Source organism: Camarhynchus parvulus, chromosome 10, assembly GCF_901933205.1.
Source record: "Camarhynchus parvulus chromosome 10, STF_HiC, whole genome shotgun sequence".
Classification (NCBI taxonomy): domain Eukaryota; kingdom Metazoa; phylum Chordata; class Aves; order Passeriformes; family Thraupidae; genus Camarhynchus; species Camarhynchus parvulus.
Genome location: NC_044580.1, coordinates 7,694,783 through 7,714,178, shown reverse-complemented (window position 1 = coordinate 7,714,178; position 19,396 = coordinate 7,694,783). Strand labels below are relative to the sequence as shown.

Sequence of the window (19,396 nt, the reverse complement as noted above, 5' to 3'; positions counted from 1 at the left end):
GAATTTTGTAAATGTAAAGAAAGTATCTATTGTATAATAACTATGACTGTAGATAGAATTGGATGCTTGGTTTTCCTGTAATGATTACAAGAATTAGACAGCAAACATCCTTCTTTAGGAACAGTGTGGATCATAATGTTGGATAATTTGGTTATTCCTACTGAATGTGATCCTGCACGAACAAAGGGAGTATCAAGGAGCATAACACACTTTTACAGAGCCATTGTCACAGAATCAGAGAATCATTGAAGTTGGAAGAGACCCCCAGATCTGCCACACAATTCCAATGTGTTTGTTTGGAGATTTAATCCTGTGGAAACTCTGATCATTACAGATTTTAACATTGGTATCAATAGGATAGTAAGGGGGACATAATCTATGACTGCTCCTTTGTATAAACATTTCCAGAAAATTGCTAAGCACTTGTCCTGTTTTATTCCCAACCCACCACTGTGTAAAACATGCAGAGCAGCATTTTCTTTTGCAAATAAATTATCAGTTTGATGGGAAAACATTTTATAATAAAACATAGAATGATTTATAAACTAGTAATGAAATTTAGTTCCACATATCTGAACTTCACATTTAATATTACCCAGACAGGATTCAGCTGATTCTGCAGTGCCTGTTGTAAGCACATTCATCTGGATCAGTTTTCTTATTCACTCATACACAAGTGCTGGCTCTGCCAAGAACCATTCCATGGAGCAGGTCACTGCTGTAGTCTCTAAAAAGGACATGGATACTGACCTAAAGGATTTTGCAAAACCTGAAGGCAGCTTAGTGAGGAGAACTGCATTACAAAGCCTGAGTGACCAGTATTTAACACTCTAGGTGGTCACTGATACCTTTGCAAAGAGCACATGAAACACAGCCAGATGAGAATAGCATGCCATCAGTGCACCATTAGACCTGAGGTCCAGATCTCAGATTGATTTTATTTACTCTGGACTTAATTGTCACTTTATTTGTACACTGATAATAATAATAATAGTAGTAAACATTAGTTCATGCTGTAAAAATGTGGGGTTTTTCCTCTAAATTCAACTACAGGATAACATTCTTGCATACATTCAGATTATTATATGGATTGCTTTCAAAATCTTTTGTAACCAAACCATTCTTTGTGCACTTGAGCCAGGCATGAATCAGTTGTAAAACAGCAGCAAAGGGCCAAGCCTGACCTGCAAAATCCAGCTCAGTTGCAGGAACTTGGGGGTTCAGTGCTGTAGGGCTGAGACCCCATGGTTGGTTCACAGCTGAAGGCAGGCAGCAGCCAGCCCAGAATTTCAAGGAACACTCCAAGACTTCTGAAAAGACCATATATTTCATACATTGACAAGAGCTCTAGACAAATTGGACAAATTTCAGGTCAAACAGGACAAGATAATTTTAACCTGAGCTAAATTCAACCGCATTTTCACAATCAAGACAGAGCTCTAAAAGCCAAAGGATAAACTCTCACTATACTTCTGCTGGCCTATTGCATGAACTTTCCCACTCCGTGGTACACTTGACTTACCCTTAGTCCGTGCTGAGACCAGTACTGGTGAAGCTTCTCTTAAGTCACACCTGAAAAAAGAGAGAAGCAGTCACCTTTTTAAGTTGCACCTTCCCCTTTTAAACTTCTTAAATTATATAAAAATTAAATGGCTATGGTTTAGTTTAGCAAATGCCTTGAATCTTCAGTAATTTCATAAACTGTAGCCAGTGCTGTGACTATTTACATTTGTTTAGCATTAACACTAATAACATTTGAACAAATATTATTTTAATTTTGGCAAACTACAGAAAAAGACAGTCTCAAATAGAGTTTGCTGAATTAGCTCTCATTTATTGCCACTAATTTCTCCAAAGTAAACACCACTCTTGCATCTAAAATGGTTATTTATTGGACATAGGGAAATATTTTTTCTTACAAATTTACAGCAGCTCCAGTTCACAAATGTTGTTAGAGAATAATAAATACATAATGGCAGGATTCTGCACTATGTTTTTTATCTTGACTTAAAGTAGTTTGTATCACTTAAGCAGAAAAATCAATACTCATCTCACAATACAGAGCTTATACTGCAAACCCTACCTGGGTTTTTACAAGGCTGCAGAAAAGGCTTTGCTTCAGCTGGTCTGATTCGGGTTTCTTCATTCTTATGCCAGAGAATTGAAAGCTAAGATGTACCTGAAAACAAGAAAATATAATACCCATTCTCATTAGGTATATATGCTTATCTCTAACAGTAACTCCATCCTTGTGTCTTGTGAAGTCACCAATGCAGGGAAGGAAGTCACACAATCAAAAATGAAGACAAATTATTTTCAATTGCCAAGCCAAAATTCAGTTCTGTGTTCCATTGCAACCTGTAATTGTACAAAGCAAAGCAGAACCTCAATATTTCATAAATAAATGAAATGACATTAAAACAATAATCTGATATTAACTATAGTTTAAGCAAGCAGGTAGATGACATCATGCTACAGAATATAAAAATTGCTTAAATTGTTTAGCAGCTTTTATAGGTGAAAAACAAAGACCTTTTCTTCGTTTGCTTGTCAAAACCATTGTATTATTAACTGTCATATTTTGAAAGCTATACCTGTATTCTAACAGGAAATTTAAGTCCTGCAGAGCATTTCCAGTTCTCTCATAACCCATACTTCAGACAGAATTTAACTCAAGAAATAATCCCTGCTTCATCCACTGTAGTTTCAAATTGAGGTCAGAACCATGTGTTACACAACCTTATTTCATGCAAAAAAATAAAAAAACCAACTGCATTACAAGCTGCAGAAATCAGCACACTATTGCAAGCAACAAACAGGAAAGTTAAGAACAAACAAAGAAGAAACTTGTTGAATTACAAGTAATAAAAGTATTCCAGCATGTGCTGATAGCAAAGCTAATGCACTCAGAATAGTGGCAGAAAAGTAAATATTTTTAAAGTACATATAGTTAAAACCAGACCACTGGTAAAGTAAAAGGTTTTTACAAAAATATTCACTTAAGAGGCTTTCACATTAGAAAATGTCTGGTTGTTTCTTAAATGAAACAGTAAAGAACCTAAATTAGAAAAAAAGTTGTGTATCAGTTTCCTCTAGGTCTTCAAGAAAATAAACACAAACTACAGGTATCCATCAGTTATATGATATCATTCTAGGTGCTAAATAAGGAGGGATAAAAGCCTGACTTCTAGGCCTTTCTAGTCCCTGAGGAGCAAGCATCTTTGAGGAGATCTCCAGAGCAGATATTTTTACTCTTTACAGTTTATTTACTGCAAAAGAATGACTGTACTTTAAATGCACGTGATCACTTTAACGCCCACCAGTAAGAGTATGCTGTATTTTGAATAATATAAATATACCACCAAATAAAATGTAAAGCAGATATTAGAGAGCAAGCAGTAATAATTAAACATCCATAAGGTTTTCAAACATGAGGCAGAATCATTTATAAGTTTGTTAGCCTTCAAATGAGTTATATTACAGTACTAAAGGAAGAAAAGTGCAATCATCCTCTGCAGTGCATGAAGAGATTTATTGTCAGCTAAATTGGCTTATTAAATGTAGTAGGATAAATGGACCTTTCTAAAGTGCAGTCAGAATCACTAATTCCTGCTGTGGCTGTTCAAGAAGTGGTAGCAAAAAAAAGAAAACAAAACAGCAGAACTAGACAGATCAGAGACTTCAAAATGAAGTACCCTAGTTCTTGAATGTCAGCAAGAGATGCTATAAGCAAATACTAAATGTCCTGGAATTGTATTTCTAGTTTGTTCAGCAGGTCAGAAAGAGAAAGATGGATGGGATGATTATTAAAAGAAACCAAGTTTATGTTCTAGACTCCACTAGAAATTGTCTATGCTCACTGAGATGTTCTGCAAAGGAGGTTTTCTCAGCAATACTGAATGTAGGGTCATTTCAATGTCAACTGCTTTTAGTATAAAACTGGGTGATGTTTTGCACAGATTTGTTTATAACTACATCAAGCAGCACTGTACACACAAGACTATTCATATATTTGCAGTGCTGCTTGGAGCACTGTTGTCAATTATGGACTACCAGGAGAAGGAAAGAGACACTGATTAGGAGACCTTTGCAAGAATATATTTTGCATAAGTTAATAAAAAAGTTGAAGAAAGAGAACAAGTCTAATCTTACAGATTTGTAGATTCTTGTCCTGATGAAATCCTACCTGACGTTATTAGAGGTTAACACTTTACAACTTCCACCCTCCTTAGGCTGCTCTCAAGGCCATCAAATAAAAATGATAATTGTCCTCTTTTAAAACTTTCCTGGGGTTTTAGGTTGGAGGTTTTTTTAAGCTAGAGGCTAAAACATGCAATTGACACCATCTGATCATTTCAGTGATATTCAGGATCAGTTTAACTCATCTTCCACTGCTGTCAGGGGTAAGTTATTATAAATTGTGATTGGGAGAGGGTTCAAGAACTTCTCAATCTCTCTCTCAGTACATTCCGTTTATGCTACCCATGCAGTGTCCCCAGGATTAGTGGTGCAAATTCCCTTCTCCTGTCTGGCTTGGCATTGAAAGCTTTTTAATTGGAACAGAGTTAGAGTATGCTCAACTCAAACTTCAGAGCTGAAGGAAGGCTAGAGGTGTAATCAACAGCGTCATTCGTAATGAAGTTCATCACCACAAAAAGTACCTGTGCTGAGGTTGAATTCCATGCATTATGGAGCAATGTGAAAGGGAGGAATTTCACAATATGAAAGGATGAGACAGATTAATGCTCTAGGACCTCCAGTCCCTGCTCTCTTTGATTTACTTTACAGTATGACAAAGCCCATGAGAATACACTATACATAAAAATATATATAATATTGGATTCCTATCCTGGGCAAGCTGCTTTCTGAATTACAGGCATTGTCTTCATTTAATCCAGGTAATTGACATAAATATAAGGGAAGGCTTTTTCACACAAGTCAGCACCCAGGGTTAAATGTACCTCCATTAAAAACCTGCTAGTCACTGATATATGGCCTAATGACACTGTGTTTGCAAGAGAAAAGAAAACCAGCTTTAACTTTATGACCTTCACCAAAAGAGAATTTCCCTTCTCTTCCCAAGGAAAAGCAAATTTTACTATAGTCAGATAATATTTCAATCTGGGATTCTAAATAAAGCCATTTTATTATTCTTACTATTTAGCTTTTCTGGTCCATTTGGTTCCTACCTTTTTATACAAATTCTTTTAAAAATTGTGTTATTTATTGTGAGCAAGCCATAGAATGATTCACCAACTCAGAGCTTCCATATAGCACAGCTTTAAGTAATTATCAAAATACAAAAAACTTAATTACTGCCACTGAAGCTAAACCTCTTGCCATTAAAAAACTGATGTCTTTATTGTCTGAATAAGTTTCTTATTTACATGTTAGTGGTGGTCCAAACCCTCTCACTGATAATGAAATACCTCTAACAGCAAAATTTGTACTGGTACCCTGCAATTGTTATGTTCCAAAAGTAGGTTCACAACAATTCCAAGCCAAACTCACTTGAAAGTTTGGACATGCACAATAATGTTTAAATATCCTGAGCCTGTTAAATGACCACTGAATCTCCACATTTTGATAGATCAGGTAACAAAAGGCTTGTTCTCTGAAGCAGTAACACTTGGGGTAAGAGTGATTGACCTTGCAGTGCTCATGCCATGTAGAGAACATAATTACAGATCAGGCCAAAGCAGTGATTAAACATCACTGTAAAGCTCATTTCTAGAAAGCCACTGGTGAGGAAATCCTGGAAAGAAAAGGACTATGCATGATAACAGAAAAAACTACTCTAGGTATAAACTAATTTAAGGAGGAAAATCACTTTCCCCATTATTATTACACGACATCCCTCCCTCTTCTCTGTGCACCTTCTCTAATTTCTACATGAACTGCTGGAAAAATTCTAAAGGAATGCTTGCTTCTCTTCTCATCTAGAGGGGTAAGAAACCAATGGGTAAGGAATTTTTGTATAAACAAGAGGAATATAAAATCTTTTCTCTGCTACCCACAGAAATAGCAGCCAGTTGAAAGGGGTAGAATTTTACTTTATTATGTGGTTCACAGGAGACTACACTGGGGGGCAAGTGCAGTTCACGGAATTCAACACTCACAGTCATCCAATCAAAGAACAAGTAAACATACTCAGTTTTATTTATCTTCTACTGTTACAATCTGATATATTGTGGTACATTTCAAGACAATATTTAAAGTCCTTTTAAAGATTCATTCTGTACAAACTGACATGCAACCTCCCCTGATTCTCAGAAGCAAAAACTTTAAAAAATAAGTTCCTGGTTCTCCTGCCAGCCCTCAACCTTCTTTCATTTTTAAGCCCCTCTGTCTGTGCCAGTGCAGAACTTCAGTAATTTGTTGAGACAAAACCTTCAGCAAAGGATTCATCAATAGAGATATAGAAGTAATTTTCCAAACACACATTTAGCAGTAAGATTTTTGGAAGGTACATGAAAAGCTTGACAAACCCACCAACTCTGGCATTTTAAGATGCAAACACATCTAATGACAGAGTGGAAAGTTCCAAATGAACAGGATTTTTTATTTCACTGAGGCACTTTCCACAGATATTTGCAATTATCCATTTTTTGTGGCAAAATCATTTATGAATCTGTAACTGATTCTCACTGAAATGTGAAACACACCAGAAATTTTGAAGTGTTTCTGAAGGAAAATACCACTCACCTTTGGCTGTCTATTTCTCCAGATGCATTGAGAAGCCAGATGTGCTAACCAGTAATTGTTGTTTCAGGTCAAACCGCTAATAATTCAGTGGGTGAGATATCTGTGCAGGTGGATGTCTCTACCCATCCTGGAACTGGTGAGCATAAAGTCACTGTGAAAGGTAAGTTCAAACAGCCAACTTTAAAAGAAAGCAACAACAAAGACCAAACCTCCAAGCACAACATCCTAAGTCAAACATACCAGTACTAAAATAAAAAATGATGGGTATTATAGTACTTGAGAAACTCTGACTACACTTCAGGTGATTAGGAGTGCATTTCTTCCTTGCTCAACATTAGCAGAAGCTCAGATTATGCAGGCAAGTACTGTCTATGCTTCTCTGTCTAGATAATTTAAAGTTATTATACTAAGTTTTAGAGTTATAAATTAAAATGTACCAAATTATACTTCTCAATTGCTTGTACATAATTCAGCGTTTGAAAACTACAGCAAAGCTGTGTGGTGAATGACTACACCAAGTCTTAAGAAGCCGCATTTTTAACAAAATCCCTTTATTCTGCACAATCTGAGTTTTAGAAACACAGAATCATTCAGATTAGTATAAACTGTTTTTTTTAATTGCAGTGAAGGTAGCAGGTAAAAAGAAGCTGCACATGTGAAGGATTTATAAAATACATGTTTATATTTGATACTTTTGAAAGTATCAAATACTAGAAGAAGTCAGACATCTTCACTTGGCAGGGAAGGGGCAAAGCATCTCCTAGGTTTATCAGGTATTCATATCCCATAGAAAAGCTCTCAGGTCACCTTTCACCGGCTATACCAAGTCATACAGGGTAATTAATTGGAACACTTCCAGTGGAATTGCATTTAACTTCTTTTTATTTTTTTTATCTCTTTATAGTTGTAGCAATTAATAACCTAAACTGGCAAACAACAGCTATGTTCCGGCCGTTCGTGGAAGTTTGCATACTGGGTCCTAAATTAAGTGACAAGAAAAGAAAACATGGAACCAAGACAAAGAGCAACACCTGGTCACCAAAGTACAATGAAACTTTCCAATTGTAAGTCTTTTATCTCTAGGAGTTGCATATTTTTTGAAAATTTCCCTAAAATACTTTTGCCTTTAAACCACTAATAACAAAAAAAGCCATCCTAACATAGATATATAGACACCATTTCAAAATTATTTACTAATTTGTATCTTTGTTGTATAGGAAGATGAATGGCAGACACCAAGCTTTCAGTCCTACAAAATCTGGTTAAAAAGTATAATTAATTTCCCTACAGAAAAATAATTATTTCTATCCCTAGGAATCTATTGGCCTAGGTATTTGTTTGGACAGAAGTATTGGTTATTATTTCTAGATAATGCCTGTAGAGATATCAAAATGTGTATTGGGTTGTGCATGTGTTAATAGTATTGTTTAATTTAATCCTTAAATCAGTAAGAAGCTCCCACCTAACCTAGAGTTTTAAATTTAGTACTTCTCTGCCCTTTCCTGAGACCAGTTTATTTTCTTCCCCTTACCCTCCAACCCTGACTAAAATGAGTTCATTGTGTCTTACTGCAAAGCTCCTTTTGATGCCTGCTACCAGGGATTTTCTGTATATTTTGAAGCTGATTTAAAGTAATGGTGCTGACAGCTAGGGAACCAGCTGAACATTTTTTGTCCTTTCCAGGGAAAGGTAACTGTCTGTTCCAGCTATTGAGGGAATTCTGTTTCTGTTCAGGCTGCTGAGAACAGAGGCTCCATCACCAATCCATCTGAAGGGTTACCTGTGTAGAAAGTTTAAAACTAGATAACTTGTTGTAACAAAATGGAACCACAAAACTTAAACTATCACTCTCACTTTTATTTGCCCAACATTTCTAGAGCAAATTAATACCTTGGGGGAAATTAAACTGAAGTCCTTGTTCTAAATTCCTATTGTTAATCCTCCCAGCCTGCTGGGTAACGAAGAGAAGCCAGGAGCCTACGAGGTGCACCTGTCAGTGAAGGATTACTGCTTTGCGCGGGAGGACCGCGTTATCGGCATGACCGTCATCCAGCTGCAGGCCATCGCCGACAGGGCCGGCTGCGCCGCCTGGTACCCCCTGCTCAGGAGCCTCTCCGTGGATGAGACTGGCCTGACAATCCTTAGAATACTCTCTCAGAGGAACAATGATGAAGTTGCTAAAGAATTTGTAAGACTTAAAACAGAAACGAGATCTGCTGAAGAAACGGCCTAAGATACCCAAGTAATGCAAGACTGTCACCGCCAAGAACATAAATACAACGCTGTTGTCTGACTAGTGCATGCATGTGCAAATCTGTGGGAATGTTTAACTATGTTTTCAGTGTTTGCCAGTACTTATGTACTATATTTGCAAGGTATGTCAAGGAGCTGTATATCTTTTATACATATTTTGGTCTTTGGTAAAGTAATTGTTCCAATGAAGTGCCAAAACTAAGATTAAGAGTAAATGTTTCATCATATCTTTTTAAATGTTGATTTCACCTCATCACAATTTGATTATTTTTTACCATTTATTAATAAGTAAGTAGCTTTTTTAATTGATAATAGGTTTTCGCAGTTAAACTGTGTTGCTGATTCTAAATTAAGTTACATCTCTTACTCTTCTTTTAAAAATGAGGTGTACCTACTTTTCTTCAAACTCTCATGTTATGCAAGCCTCATTTTAGGTGTCTTACTGATGACTTTTTCTATCATTACTACAGATGCAGTTACTTATAGAAAGTGTTTGTAATTTTATAATTACCAATATAAAGTAATGATTTTTGCATAAAAACTGAAAAGGATGGAAATATTTTATGCTAATCTCTTTTTCCAACCTTTCATAAATATCACTGTGAAGAAATGCTGTTAAAGCAGGTTCTCAAGAAGCTGTGCTTATCAGAGTTTGTTACTGATGTTTGATATCTTGCGATAACTTTGTTCTTCAAAACTGCCACGGTAATATCATATTTGTATTAAAAGAGTAAGTCAGTATCTGTAGAAACAGGTTGCTGTACAGTACAGTATATGTGCTTTTAAAAAGTGATTTTTTAAATGATATGGTACTGTACAAGGGGTAGTGGTTTGGAATATGTAATGCCGGTTTGTGGTTTGTTTCTAGAAATTGTTTATGAGAAGAAAAGATGCTGTTAGCATTTTCACTCAGAGTTATTAACGTTGCTTTACATACTTAGCTGTAACATCAGTTAAGTGCTTTATTTCTTTAATTTTTTTTAGAAAAGTTCAACAGTTTGTACTTATGCAACATTACTATGTATTGCACTAAAGCAAACTCTGTGTCCTGTAAATATATTTAGTGAGGAATTGTAAAATAAAGTATGCAGAAACTGCTTTCCAGTTTTGTCATTTGATATTATTTATGTAACTCTTGGTTTTATGTGCATGTGAAGCCCATGGAGTGGGCTTACTATATAGCTTTATAATATATTAAAGTATGATTTGCACTGTCTGGAATCTGGCTGTTTTATAAGTGTAAAATTTGATATCTCAGTGTCCTAAAAATATAATTAATTAGGTAGGTATATATATATACACACACACATATAAAAAAATGTTGTGTAATGCTACACATTTGTCACTGGTTTTGCTCACAAGTGTTTCTCATTACACAGGTTGGAGTTTTCAGCTTTGCTTAGGGAAAAAGTAGCTAAGGGAAGGGAGGACACATAGTTTGTTTGCTGATGTCAGCCTTCTAAAAACCTAACACATGACTCCGTGCACATAAACCAGATTCTTTCCAGGAGATATTGGTTAGATGTTTAGATGAGATTTTAAGGTGTTTAAATATCCTCAAATTTCTTCCTTGAATACTAAAAATTAGATTTGTCATAAGTATATTTAGACATTTAGAGAAGTTATGCACAGTCTTTAGAGAGTTAAGAACACTCCCCTAAGATCATAGATTTCAAATTGTGTTTCTGCCAGGTATAGCCCAAAGTGTGAACAGTAGGCAGACTCTGTTTACAGTTAACAAGATTTGATGTAAGAAAACATCAGCAGGCTCAGTTTCAAATACTAAAGGAAAATAATCAAGAGATGAGGTTGTTCCTGTACAGAACACTGTTGTGGACAAAATGCAAAAAGAATTACCGAATATGTCATTTGTGGCCCTGTGAACTAAACCAGAAAGGCTGGAGTAAACAGCTTCTGGTTTTTTTACCTGGAGCACTTTCATCATATTTTTCTGTGGTTGTTTATTTTACTGTAAAATGGCACACATTTTAGTGCATAATGTAATCACCACCACTTAACTGTTTATCCCCGAGACTGGGGATAAAGGAATAACAATGAAATCAGTCAAGGCAGGCAATTACTGCTTGTAGTGGTCTCCCTCAGCTGCACACAGCAGAAGCAATCAGGCAAACCATCCCTTATAATCCACAGCTTTATACAGTACACTTCAGTCTTTCACTGTTTCTGACAGAGAAATATTTATAGATCAAAAGTTGTCATGTGGAAGATAAGAGGAAAAAGCATTAACTCTACAGCACAGGACTGCTTTAAGCCTTGTTATGAATCAAAATACAAATAAAGGCAATAGCACAGGCAGTCGGACCTCACACATTTCATGAAGTCAAAATGATTGACATGGAAGAGTTTTCAGTGCTGTTTTAAAAGCTGTTATAATCTCTTTTAGGAAAATAAATATCCCATTAAAAAAAAATCAACTTGTGAGAATTTTCTTAATTCAGCTGAACTAACCTAAGCAAACTGACAGCTGTTCCTGCAGCTTCACTTCTCAGCAACAACTGATGCAATCAAAATCCTACATGGAACCATTTGCATTGGTTAGTTAAGATAGTAAATATACATATATGCTCTTAGGGAAATAAAGGAGAAAAAAAGACAGCAGAGAACAGCAAGATTAATTTGAGAACAAATTTTCCATTCTCCAAGGAACAGCTGCTACATGGAAACCATTTGATGTGCACCTGAAAAGACACGTTCAGAGAAGTCTGTCACATGACAGCTCTTCAAGTCAACTGACAGTTTTACATAAAACTGTTCAATAAAGACTGAGAAATATTTTTTCCCTTTTTATTTTGTTTTCTAGAGTGAAAATGTAAGAGCCAAATATAGAAACTGAATTAAATTTTCCTTAAAGCAATTTTAAGGTAGTATCTGACAAAATAAGCAAAGATGTAATGTATTAATTAAAATAATATAAGAAACTAAAACTAGCAGCCATTCTGAATCTCAAACACCTTACTTAAAATAGGGGTTTTTTTTCCCTAATGCCAATTGAGATGATACCTGAATTAAGAACACAGTGCTGGAACTGGCCTTTTCTTTGCATATGGACACTGAACTCAGGAAACTGCTAAAATACCAAAGGAAACATCTGGGAGATGTGCATAGTTCTTCATACCTTTTATGTCTTCTGGAGACTTAAATTTGCATCAAAATAATCAATTCATGGGTGTTGGGCTATCATCAAGAGGCTCAACCTGTCCCAGCAACAAAATATGAGACATTTTTTCAAATCATTTTGTCTGTATCCTGAAAGAATCAGGATTCTTTCATAAAGAATTCCTGGCATGTGCAAATGCCCCCATTTGGCTTAGGTAGACATGACTCTAGTGATTTACTTGAGAAGCTTACAGAAAAGAATAATAATAATAGACCAATAATTTCCATTCTTTTTCTTCCATTTGTTTGACTACTTTTCATTTATATTCTCATGCTAGTGACTGTAGAAATCAAATTTGTAGACAAATACTGTAAACAGAATAATAATTTACCATTACTGTATTAGTCTGAATTAAATACACATTTCTCACAAATCCCTTGAAATCTAAAGACCTGAACAAATATGGGGAGAATACTAAGTTATTGTATTAAATTAAATTCAGCTAGCAGACATAAAATCAACATAAATGGATTCAATGTTATTTGTAAAATACAGCTGGGCAAGAGTTGGAAAGCATTCAGCTGTTTACACATGCTTATTTTGATGGTATTCTCATATTATTTTGCATTTTGGCACCAGATTTGTGTGATTGACTTGTACTATGAAAAATTCATAGAAATAAATCTTCAGGAGATAAATTCTAAATTTTTTAAAGAAATTATAATCAAGACCTGATACAAACACAAGACTGAGACTAATAAGCAGAACTGGGATATTCTAAAGACGTGTCACTGTAAGTATTGGCTGAGAGAAAGAAAAATTACAGTTTGTGTATGGAAAATATCTGTTTCTCCTGGGTGTTCTATGCTGAATGAATGCACGCACACACACTTCAGGGTATAAATGCATTTCTAAATGATGAATCTATAAAAGCTAAATTGAAGATAAACCCAATAGGCAACCAAGTGAACAGAAGTATCTTTTCAAACAGAGTCTGTAGCTGACAGCTTACCTAAACAAACTTCCTAAATGTCTCAGCCTATGACCATTTCATTGTAAGAATTCAGTTTTATATTTCAAAGACTCCAGCAATTACCCCTGAAAGCCTTCACTATCAATTTAGCACAATGAATTATTCACTGCAGAATATGAAATAACAAGTGGGCATACTTTCACTTTGTAGTGAAAGCCATTAAAGCATCATAGATGAATTTTCAACTAAATAAATACAAGATAATCAGAAAAGTTAATCCAAGGAAGTGAAGTCTGCTCTTTAATATTTTTCTGTTATTTCTACACACTACAGTCCCAGGCTCCAACCTGCATTGCCTTGGGGTCTCACATAAGTTAGCACCCATTTCTCTAGGGGTTTTTTTGAGCAGTAATAGGAGTTCCAGGCAAAGAGGACAAACCAGAGAAGCTCAGGCCACAGAACAGCTTCCTGAGCTGTTCCCAGCTCTGCTCTGTAAACTGGACACACACTGTTGTCTGACCAAATACACCAAGGAAAAAACAAACCTACACTGGGGTAAGCACAAGTGGAGCAAGTAACAGGCCAGACTCAGGCAAAAATCAGAGATCTCCATCTTCACTTGCTCAAGATACACAAGAGCTGCTAACCATTACTGAGGCAGCTCTAACTTGCATTTCATTCAGTTCTAAGAGGGCCTACACATTTTGTTCAGTCATGTTTACCCATTTAAGCAAGAGGATTTTTCTTGCCAGTGACAGCACTGACTGCAATGTGAGTCAAGCCTCCAGGCCTGAGGTCATGACAGTAAGAAAACAAATGTCAATTACTGACTAGCAGAAACAAAAAACTGAAAAGGAATTGTGAAAATATGCAGTTTACAGTAGAACACTAATGGAAAACTACAGCAGAGTGAATCCATTCCCCTCCTCTAGATAACAGCCCCTGTATGATGCCTGCTAGATGGACTTGAACTTACAACACGTGGCAGGGCTTTGTCCATAGAAACCACCCAGGGTTTCTGGGCATTATACAGCAGTCAGACATAAAAACCAATTCACAAGCAAATTAGATACCCAGAATAGCTGGACTGTATGGGAATATACTCAGAGAAAAAGATGGAGAGGAAAACAAAAGAGGAATGGATATGGAAAAGGGTTGACAGGGAGTGTGGATTCCGACTGCATTCCTTTACTCCTGGCAGAACCAGAAAAGGCTCTGTGATACCAATGTGACACAGAAAGGTAGATTTGTCTGTATTTTTGTCATGTTCTAGCTCAAGAGTTACTTCTGTTGATTTTGATTTCAGTAGAAGTACAAGACAGGATTTGATCCCTGAGAGGGTCTCCCCCTTCTTTTTGTACTAAGTGGAGTCTGAATAAATGTGCTCTGCATGTCACTACCCTCTGTTACAAGAAGATAAATGTATTCCCAGCCCAGAAGCCACCATAAACAAGTTCAAGCTACAGAGCCTGCAGATATTATTTCCCTGAATAATAAATATCCAAGACACAACAACATCAATGAGGTGGGATATTCTCTTGAGGAGCTTGAGAAACAACAGCAATTTGGATCTAATGATGCATCAATGTATCAATATGTGAATTTGTACCCAGGAGACAAATCAATATGCCCTTAAAACACTATCTGCTTTTCCTGTGTAATTTACAGAGGAACTCCTGTGCCAGACTGAGCTTCCTCAGCACTGTGTCCACTCTGAAATTAGGTCAAGCCCTTCGTTCTCCCCTGCTCGGTAGAGACAAAGCATTGCAGGATCTCCTGAAGTAAGCTGGAGTCAGTAGCAGCAGTGAACTTAACTCCTACCAAATATGCTCTGTGATGCTCAACAGTCCATATAATCACAGCACATCTTCCCTTTACTATAGAGAATTTCATTTCTGATCAGGGAGAAGTTTCTCAGCAGAAAAAATAGAACCGAAGAATGCTGTTTACACTTAGCAATAACTTACTACACTTATTAGATGGAACAATGAAGAGTGTAACTCTAAGTACATATCCTTCACTGTCAGAAGGAAATAAACAAAACTTATACACAAAATTCATTGCATAAATTAAATCTCTTTAGAAAGAAAATACAATCGAAATAATTAATACATAGAAAAATACTCATAAACAGCTTGCAATTTTGGCAAATATTGTTATTTAGACTGGCTGTCTAAATAATCTGTGAGAAGGGGTTAAATCTTTGTCAAACACTCCAAGTGAGCTATTGAGGCTAGTGCCAGCTAAAAGAGTCCTGGCTGGCTAGATGCAATGCCTAGAATCAGCTTATTGAAACACAGACCAGGTTTAAAATCCAGCGTGTCAGACATTGCTAATGGAAACAAACACAGTCAACTGCAGTATTTAGAGAATAGCATCTGCTTTTGTGCAGAGAGCAAAGTGAACACCGAGCAGAAAGCAATTTGCCAGACAGAGGAGGAAAGTCTGGAACAGTATCATTACTTACAGCAGCACCTTGTGGATGACAGAGTTAAATAAAATATTGCTGAAAAAGAGATACCTAAAAACCAAAACAAGAGACATTGCAGTAAAGAGAAGGAAGGGCAGAGTTGAAAGAAAAGGGCCCATGTAACAAAGACTGCGCTATTCTAAATCAGACCTGCCACCTAGAGAGTCCTTTGAACTGTAAATTATTTAAACAGGCTGATAGAGGATGATTAGCACACATCCATATCCCAAGATGACTGTGAATAACAATAAGAAAGAAACAAAGGAAAAAACCAAAAAAACCTCTTCAGACCGTCCTAGAAAGGAGTTATAGCAGGAGGAACAAAGTTCTAGATTCATTTTGAAATTCCATTATAAGAACACTTTCAGTATATCTTTAGCCAATAAATAATAGGCAAGCAGTGCAAGAGACTTTCCCATTCTTTCTGCCCACACCCCAAGCTCATAAAAGGTTTGCTGTCAGAACACCTTTGTAGAAATTTAAAATGCCCTCTGAACTCACCAGTAGCAAACACAGCACAGCAACTTCTACTACATAAAACTATAGTCACACAATACTATAATACCTGAAAAAAAACCAAAATCAAATTACAGGGACATACACAGGTCCCCCCAAAACCACCCATATGAGTTGACTCTGTCCAATCAGAGGTAAGAGCAGAGTGAGTGAAGAGGGTGCAGAGGCACCTGGTCACAGCTTCCATGGTGCTCTGACCTTATGTGATTTACCCACAATCATCATCTTCTGAGGCAAGCAATGTCCCATCATTTGCACACAGAAGGACTGAGGGAATAAGATTAAATTTTTTTTAAAATTATAAAGGGCAGGCAACAGCATCAGAATTTAAATTCAGGCAGCCTTAGATTCCAAATTTATGCTCTAAGCATTGCACCTTGTTTTTCACTCAAGAAAAGAGAAAAAATTCTATTACCCCAAAAGGCTGAATACTCTCCAAAATTCACAGAACTATTTAAATTCATTAACCTAGAAGTGCAAATTGGCATCCAAATTTGAAATTAAAAACTGCCAAGATTTTAATTCAGATTTAACATGCTGTCTGATCTGTGATTATACTGAATTTTAAAGTAAGTTGCAAAGAGCTGTGTATAATATTTTCCTCAATTAAAAAAAAAAAACCAAGGAAGAAAGAGTTATGTGCTTGTGGTTTAGTGGAGGGGGGGATTGTTTATTTATCTTAGCATTTAACATATAGAACAACAAATAGCATATCTGGTACAGCTATACTTTGCATAGGTCAGCTATGATTTGTAGAAATGCAATCAGAGTTAGATATTTTTGTTGAAAAGGGATTCCCAAAGTAGATAACGCATCAGCCCTGGCTGCCAACATCAGCTCTGCTGGCTCATTCTCACTGACCACCCAGAAACTGAGGGGGCTTCTCTTCTCATCAATGCAAACTAGAACTAGGATGCTGCTAAAAATTATTTGGGAACATAAAACCCAGAGAACTCAGGGCCATTTGGAAATATCACTGAGCATTTTCACAAGCCCACACACACAATAATAAGGATTTGATAAATCTGTGTCAGCGTTCAAACTGGAACAAGAGAGCCTGCAAGTCTTATTAGCCCGAGCTCTTCACAAAGTAATTTTGTGTTTCTTAATGTAAGAAAACCAACTGGAAACCAGTCTTCCCTCCAACTCTAAAAGCCCCTAAGTCCAATTGAGAAAATTTTTATTGTTAATCTTGAATTTTTCCAGTAATTAAATTGTAATGAAATATTAAACATGATATGGTAAAGATGATCTATGAATTTTTGGAGAGCAGGAGGCAAGTCTGCTGGACACTGAGGACTCAAGGCAATTCTTTTCATTAAAAATATATCATTTTTAGTTATTACCCAGGAGGTGCTCTTACGTTATGAATTAAACTTCACAGAAAATTACTTAGATTAAAAATAAGATTTCTTCAATCATTGCTGAAGTAATGAATTCCCATTGGATGATCCTGGGATAGCAGAATAAATATGTATGAAAAAGAAGCAAAGGCTGCACTCTGGCAAGGTTATTCTGTCAGCTGGCAAGAGTTACACAGCAGAAAAAAAACCTTATCCAAAATGAGGTGCATTTGAGGTCTAGCTTTAACTATCGAAGTAGTCAACTCCGACACTTGAAAAACCGACATAAGTACTATTTAAGTCGTTTGGCTTTTTTCACAAAATATATCTGAAACATAACTTGTATTTACACAAAGTGGGTTAAGTCCATTTGGAGAAGGCTGCATGTATCATGTGGTGTCTGGGTAGAGATATCGTAGATTAAAAATTTGGAGAAGAAATAAACAAATTTCAAGCAGTGGTCAATCCAAGGACTTGAGAAAGAAAAAAGACCAAGGAAGAAAGTCCAGTTTGAAGCTCGTCTGCAAAGTTATATAGCAAACATATCCATTAAAGATTATTATTAACACAGGATTACATAGCATTATTTCCAACTGTATTTACTTAGTATAAAGCTAGCTTTAACATCTTGACTACTCCTCAATTTCTTCTCTAAATAATAACTCAAAGTACTCAGGGATACTATTCTACTGTTCCAAAATATGCTTAAGAATAACCCTGAAGGAATTGCATCTGCCTGAAAAGGACTATTTCTGACCAAAAAAAAAAAAAAGAACCAAAAAAACAACTCTGCTTTGAATGTGTTTGTATTATATTGAATTGTTTGTATTACTATTATATTGAATTGTTTGTATTACATTATATCTCTCCTTCACTAATTATGAAGAGTCAGAAACACACTGAGATGGCTCCTACCAGACACATAAGTCTGACAAATCTCATTTGATGGTGATGAAGGTAACAAGTGCCAGACTCCATTCCTGGACGAAGCCTCTCCTGCACTCCCAGCTACTCGTGCAGTTTGGCCAACACAGGGGAGCCCCAAGAGCTGAGCCTGCTGCACTGCCACGGATAACCCCAGAGCAACTAAAAGGGGGTACTGGATACATTCCTGAACACCCTTTGGACTTGAACATCCAAAATCACCATCACCTCAACTCAGAAAAATACATTCTGAAAACCAAAGAGAAACTCATACAATGTTCTAGGAAACAAAGAGAAAAAACAACAAAATTATCAGAAACACATGAAAAAAGTTAAAAGGAAAAAACCCAAGCACTCTCATTGCCTTGACATTTAATAATTCTATTTTAATCTATTTTAACAAAAGTTACCTATTCATACATAGATACTTGCTGAGTTTCCTACTAGATTCTAACAATACTAACTCAAAAGGGGAAAAAAAACAATTATCAACCTATAATTTTCAAATGGGCAACTCTTCTTCAAATTAGATATGAAATAACACAGGCTCTACATATAGAGCAATTTTTTCTTCTGTAAATATTATATTTAATTACTATTACTATAGAAAACCATGTTATAATTTCCCTGACCCTCTCTAAATCTACTGCAGCACAAACACTTCCTTTCTAATTGTTTAGAGAATACCTAATCCACACATCAACCACTATAGCCTCCAGCCACGAGGCCCTCCTTTTGTTGGATTTTTAAAAAAACAGTTTATCATTTCTTCTCCTCAGCTCAGCTGCCATTAAGTCACGCATCAATTTCCTTTAATCACAACAACACAGCATTCCCATGTCTTCACAAGGGTTTTAAATTCTGGCTCAGCTGTGCTACAGCACTTTACATACTCTTAAAAACTATAAATGAGGCAATACAGACCGTCAGTCTCACAAGTAATTGCAGATGCCATCCTGCTAACAGCTGGAATTAAGAGTTCAGCAGAGCTACCCAAGCCCCTGCCTACACCAGGAAACACATTCAACAATCATCTCACTACTGCTGACACCATTTCCCTCCAATGAGCCCGAGATCAATGCCTAGGTTTGCAT

At 36.2% G+C, this 19,396-nt stretch overlaps 1 protein-coding gene across 1 annotated transcript in view; it reads left to right on the top strand.

Moving 5' to 3' along the window:
- Positions 1-10,056, top strand: part of UNC13C (unc-13 homolog C) — a 133,301-nt gene extending 123,245 nt beyond the window's left edge. The window contains exons 31-33 of the mRNA XM_030955466.1: positions 6,773-6,865; positions 7,610-7,769; positions 8,653-10,056. Of these exons, the coding sequence (XP_030811326.1) occupies positions 6,773-6,865; positions 7,610-7,769; positions 8,653-8,938 (539 nt within the window). The 3' untranslated portion in view covers positions 8,939-10,056. The remainder of the gene's footprint in view (positions 1-6,772; positions 6,866-7,609; positions 7,770-8,652) is intronic.
- Positions 10,057-19,396: the final 9,340 nt, after the last annotated feature.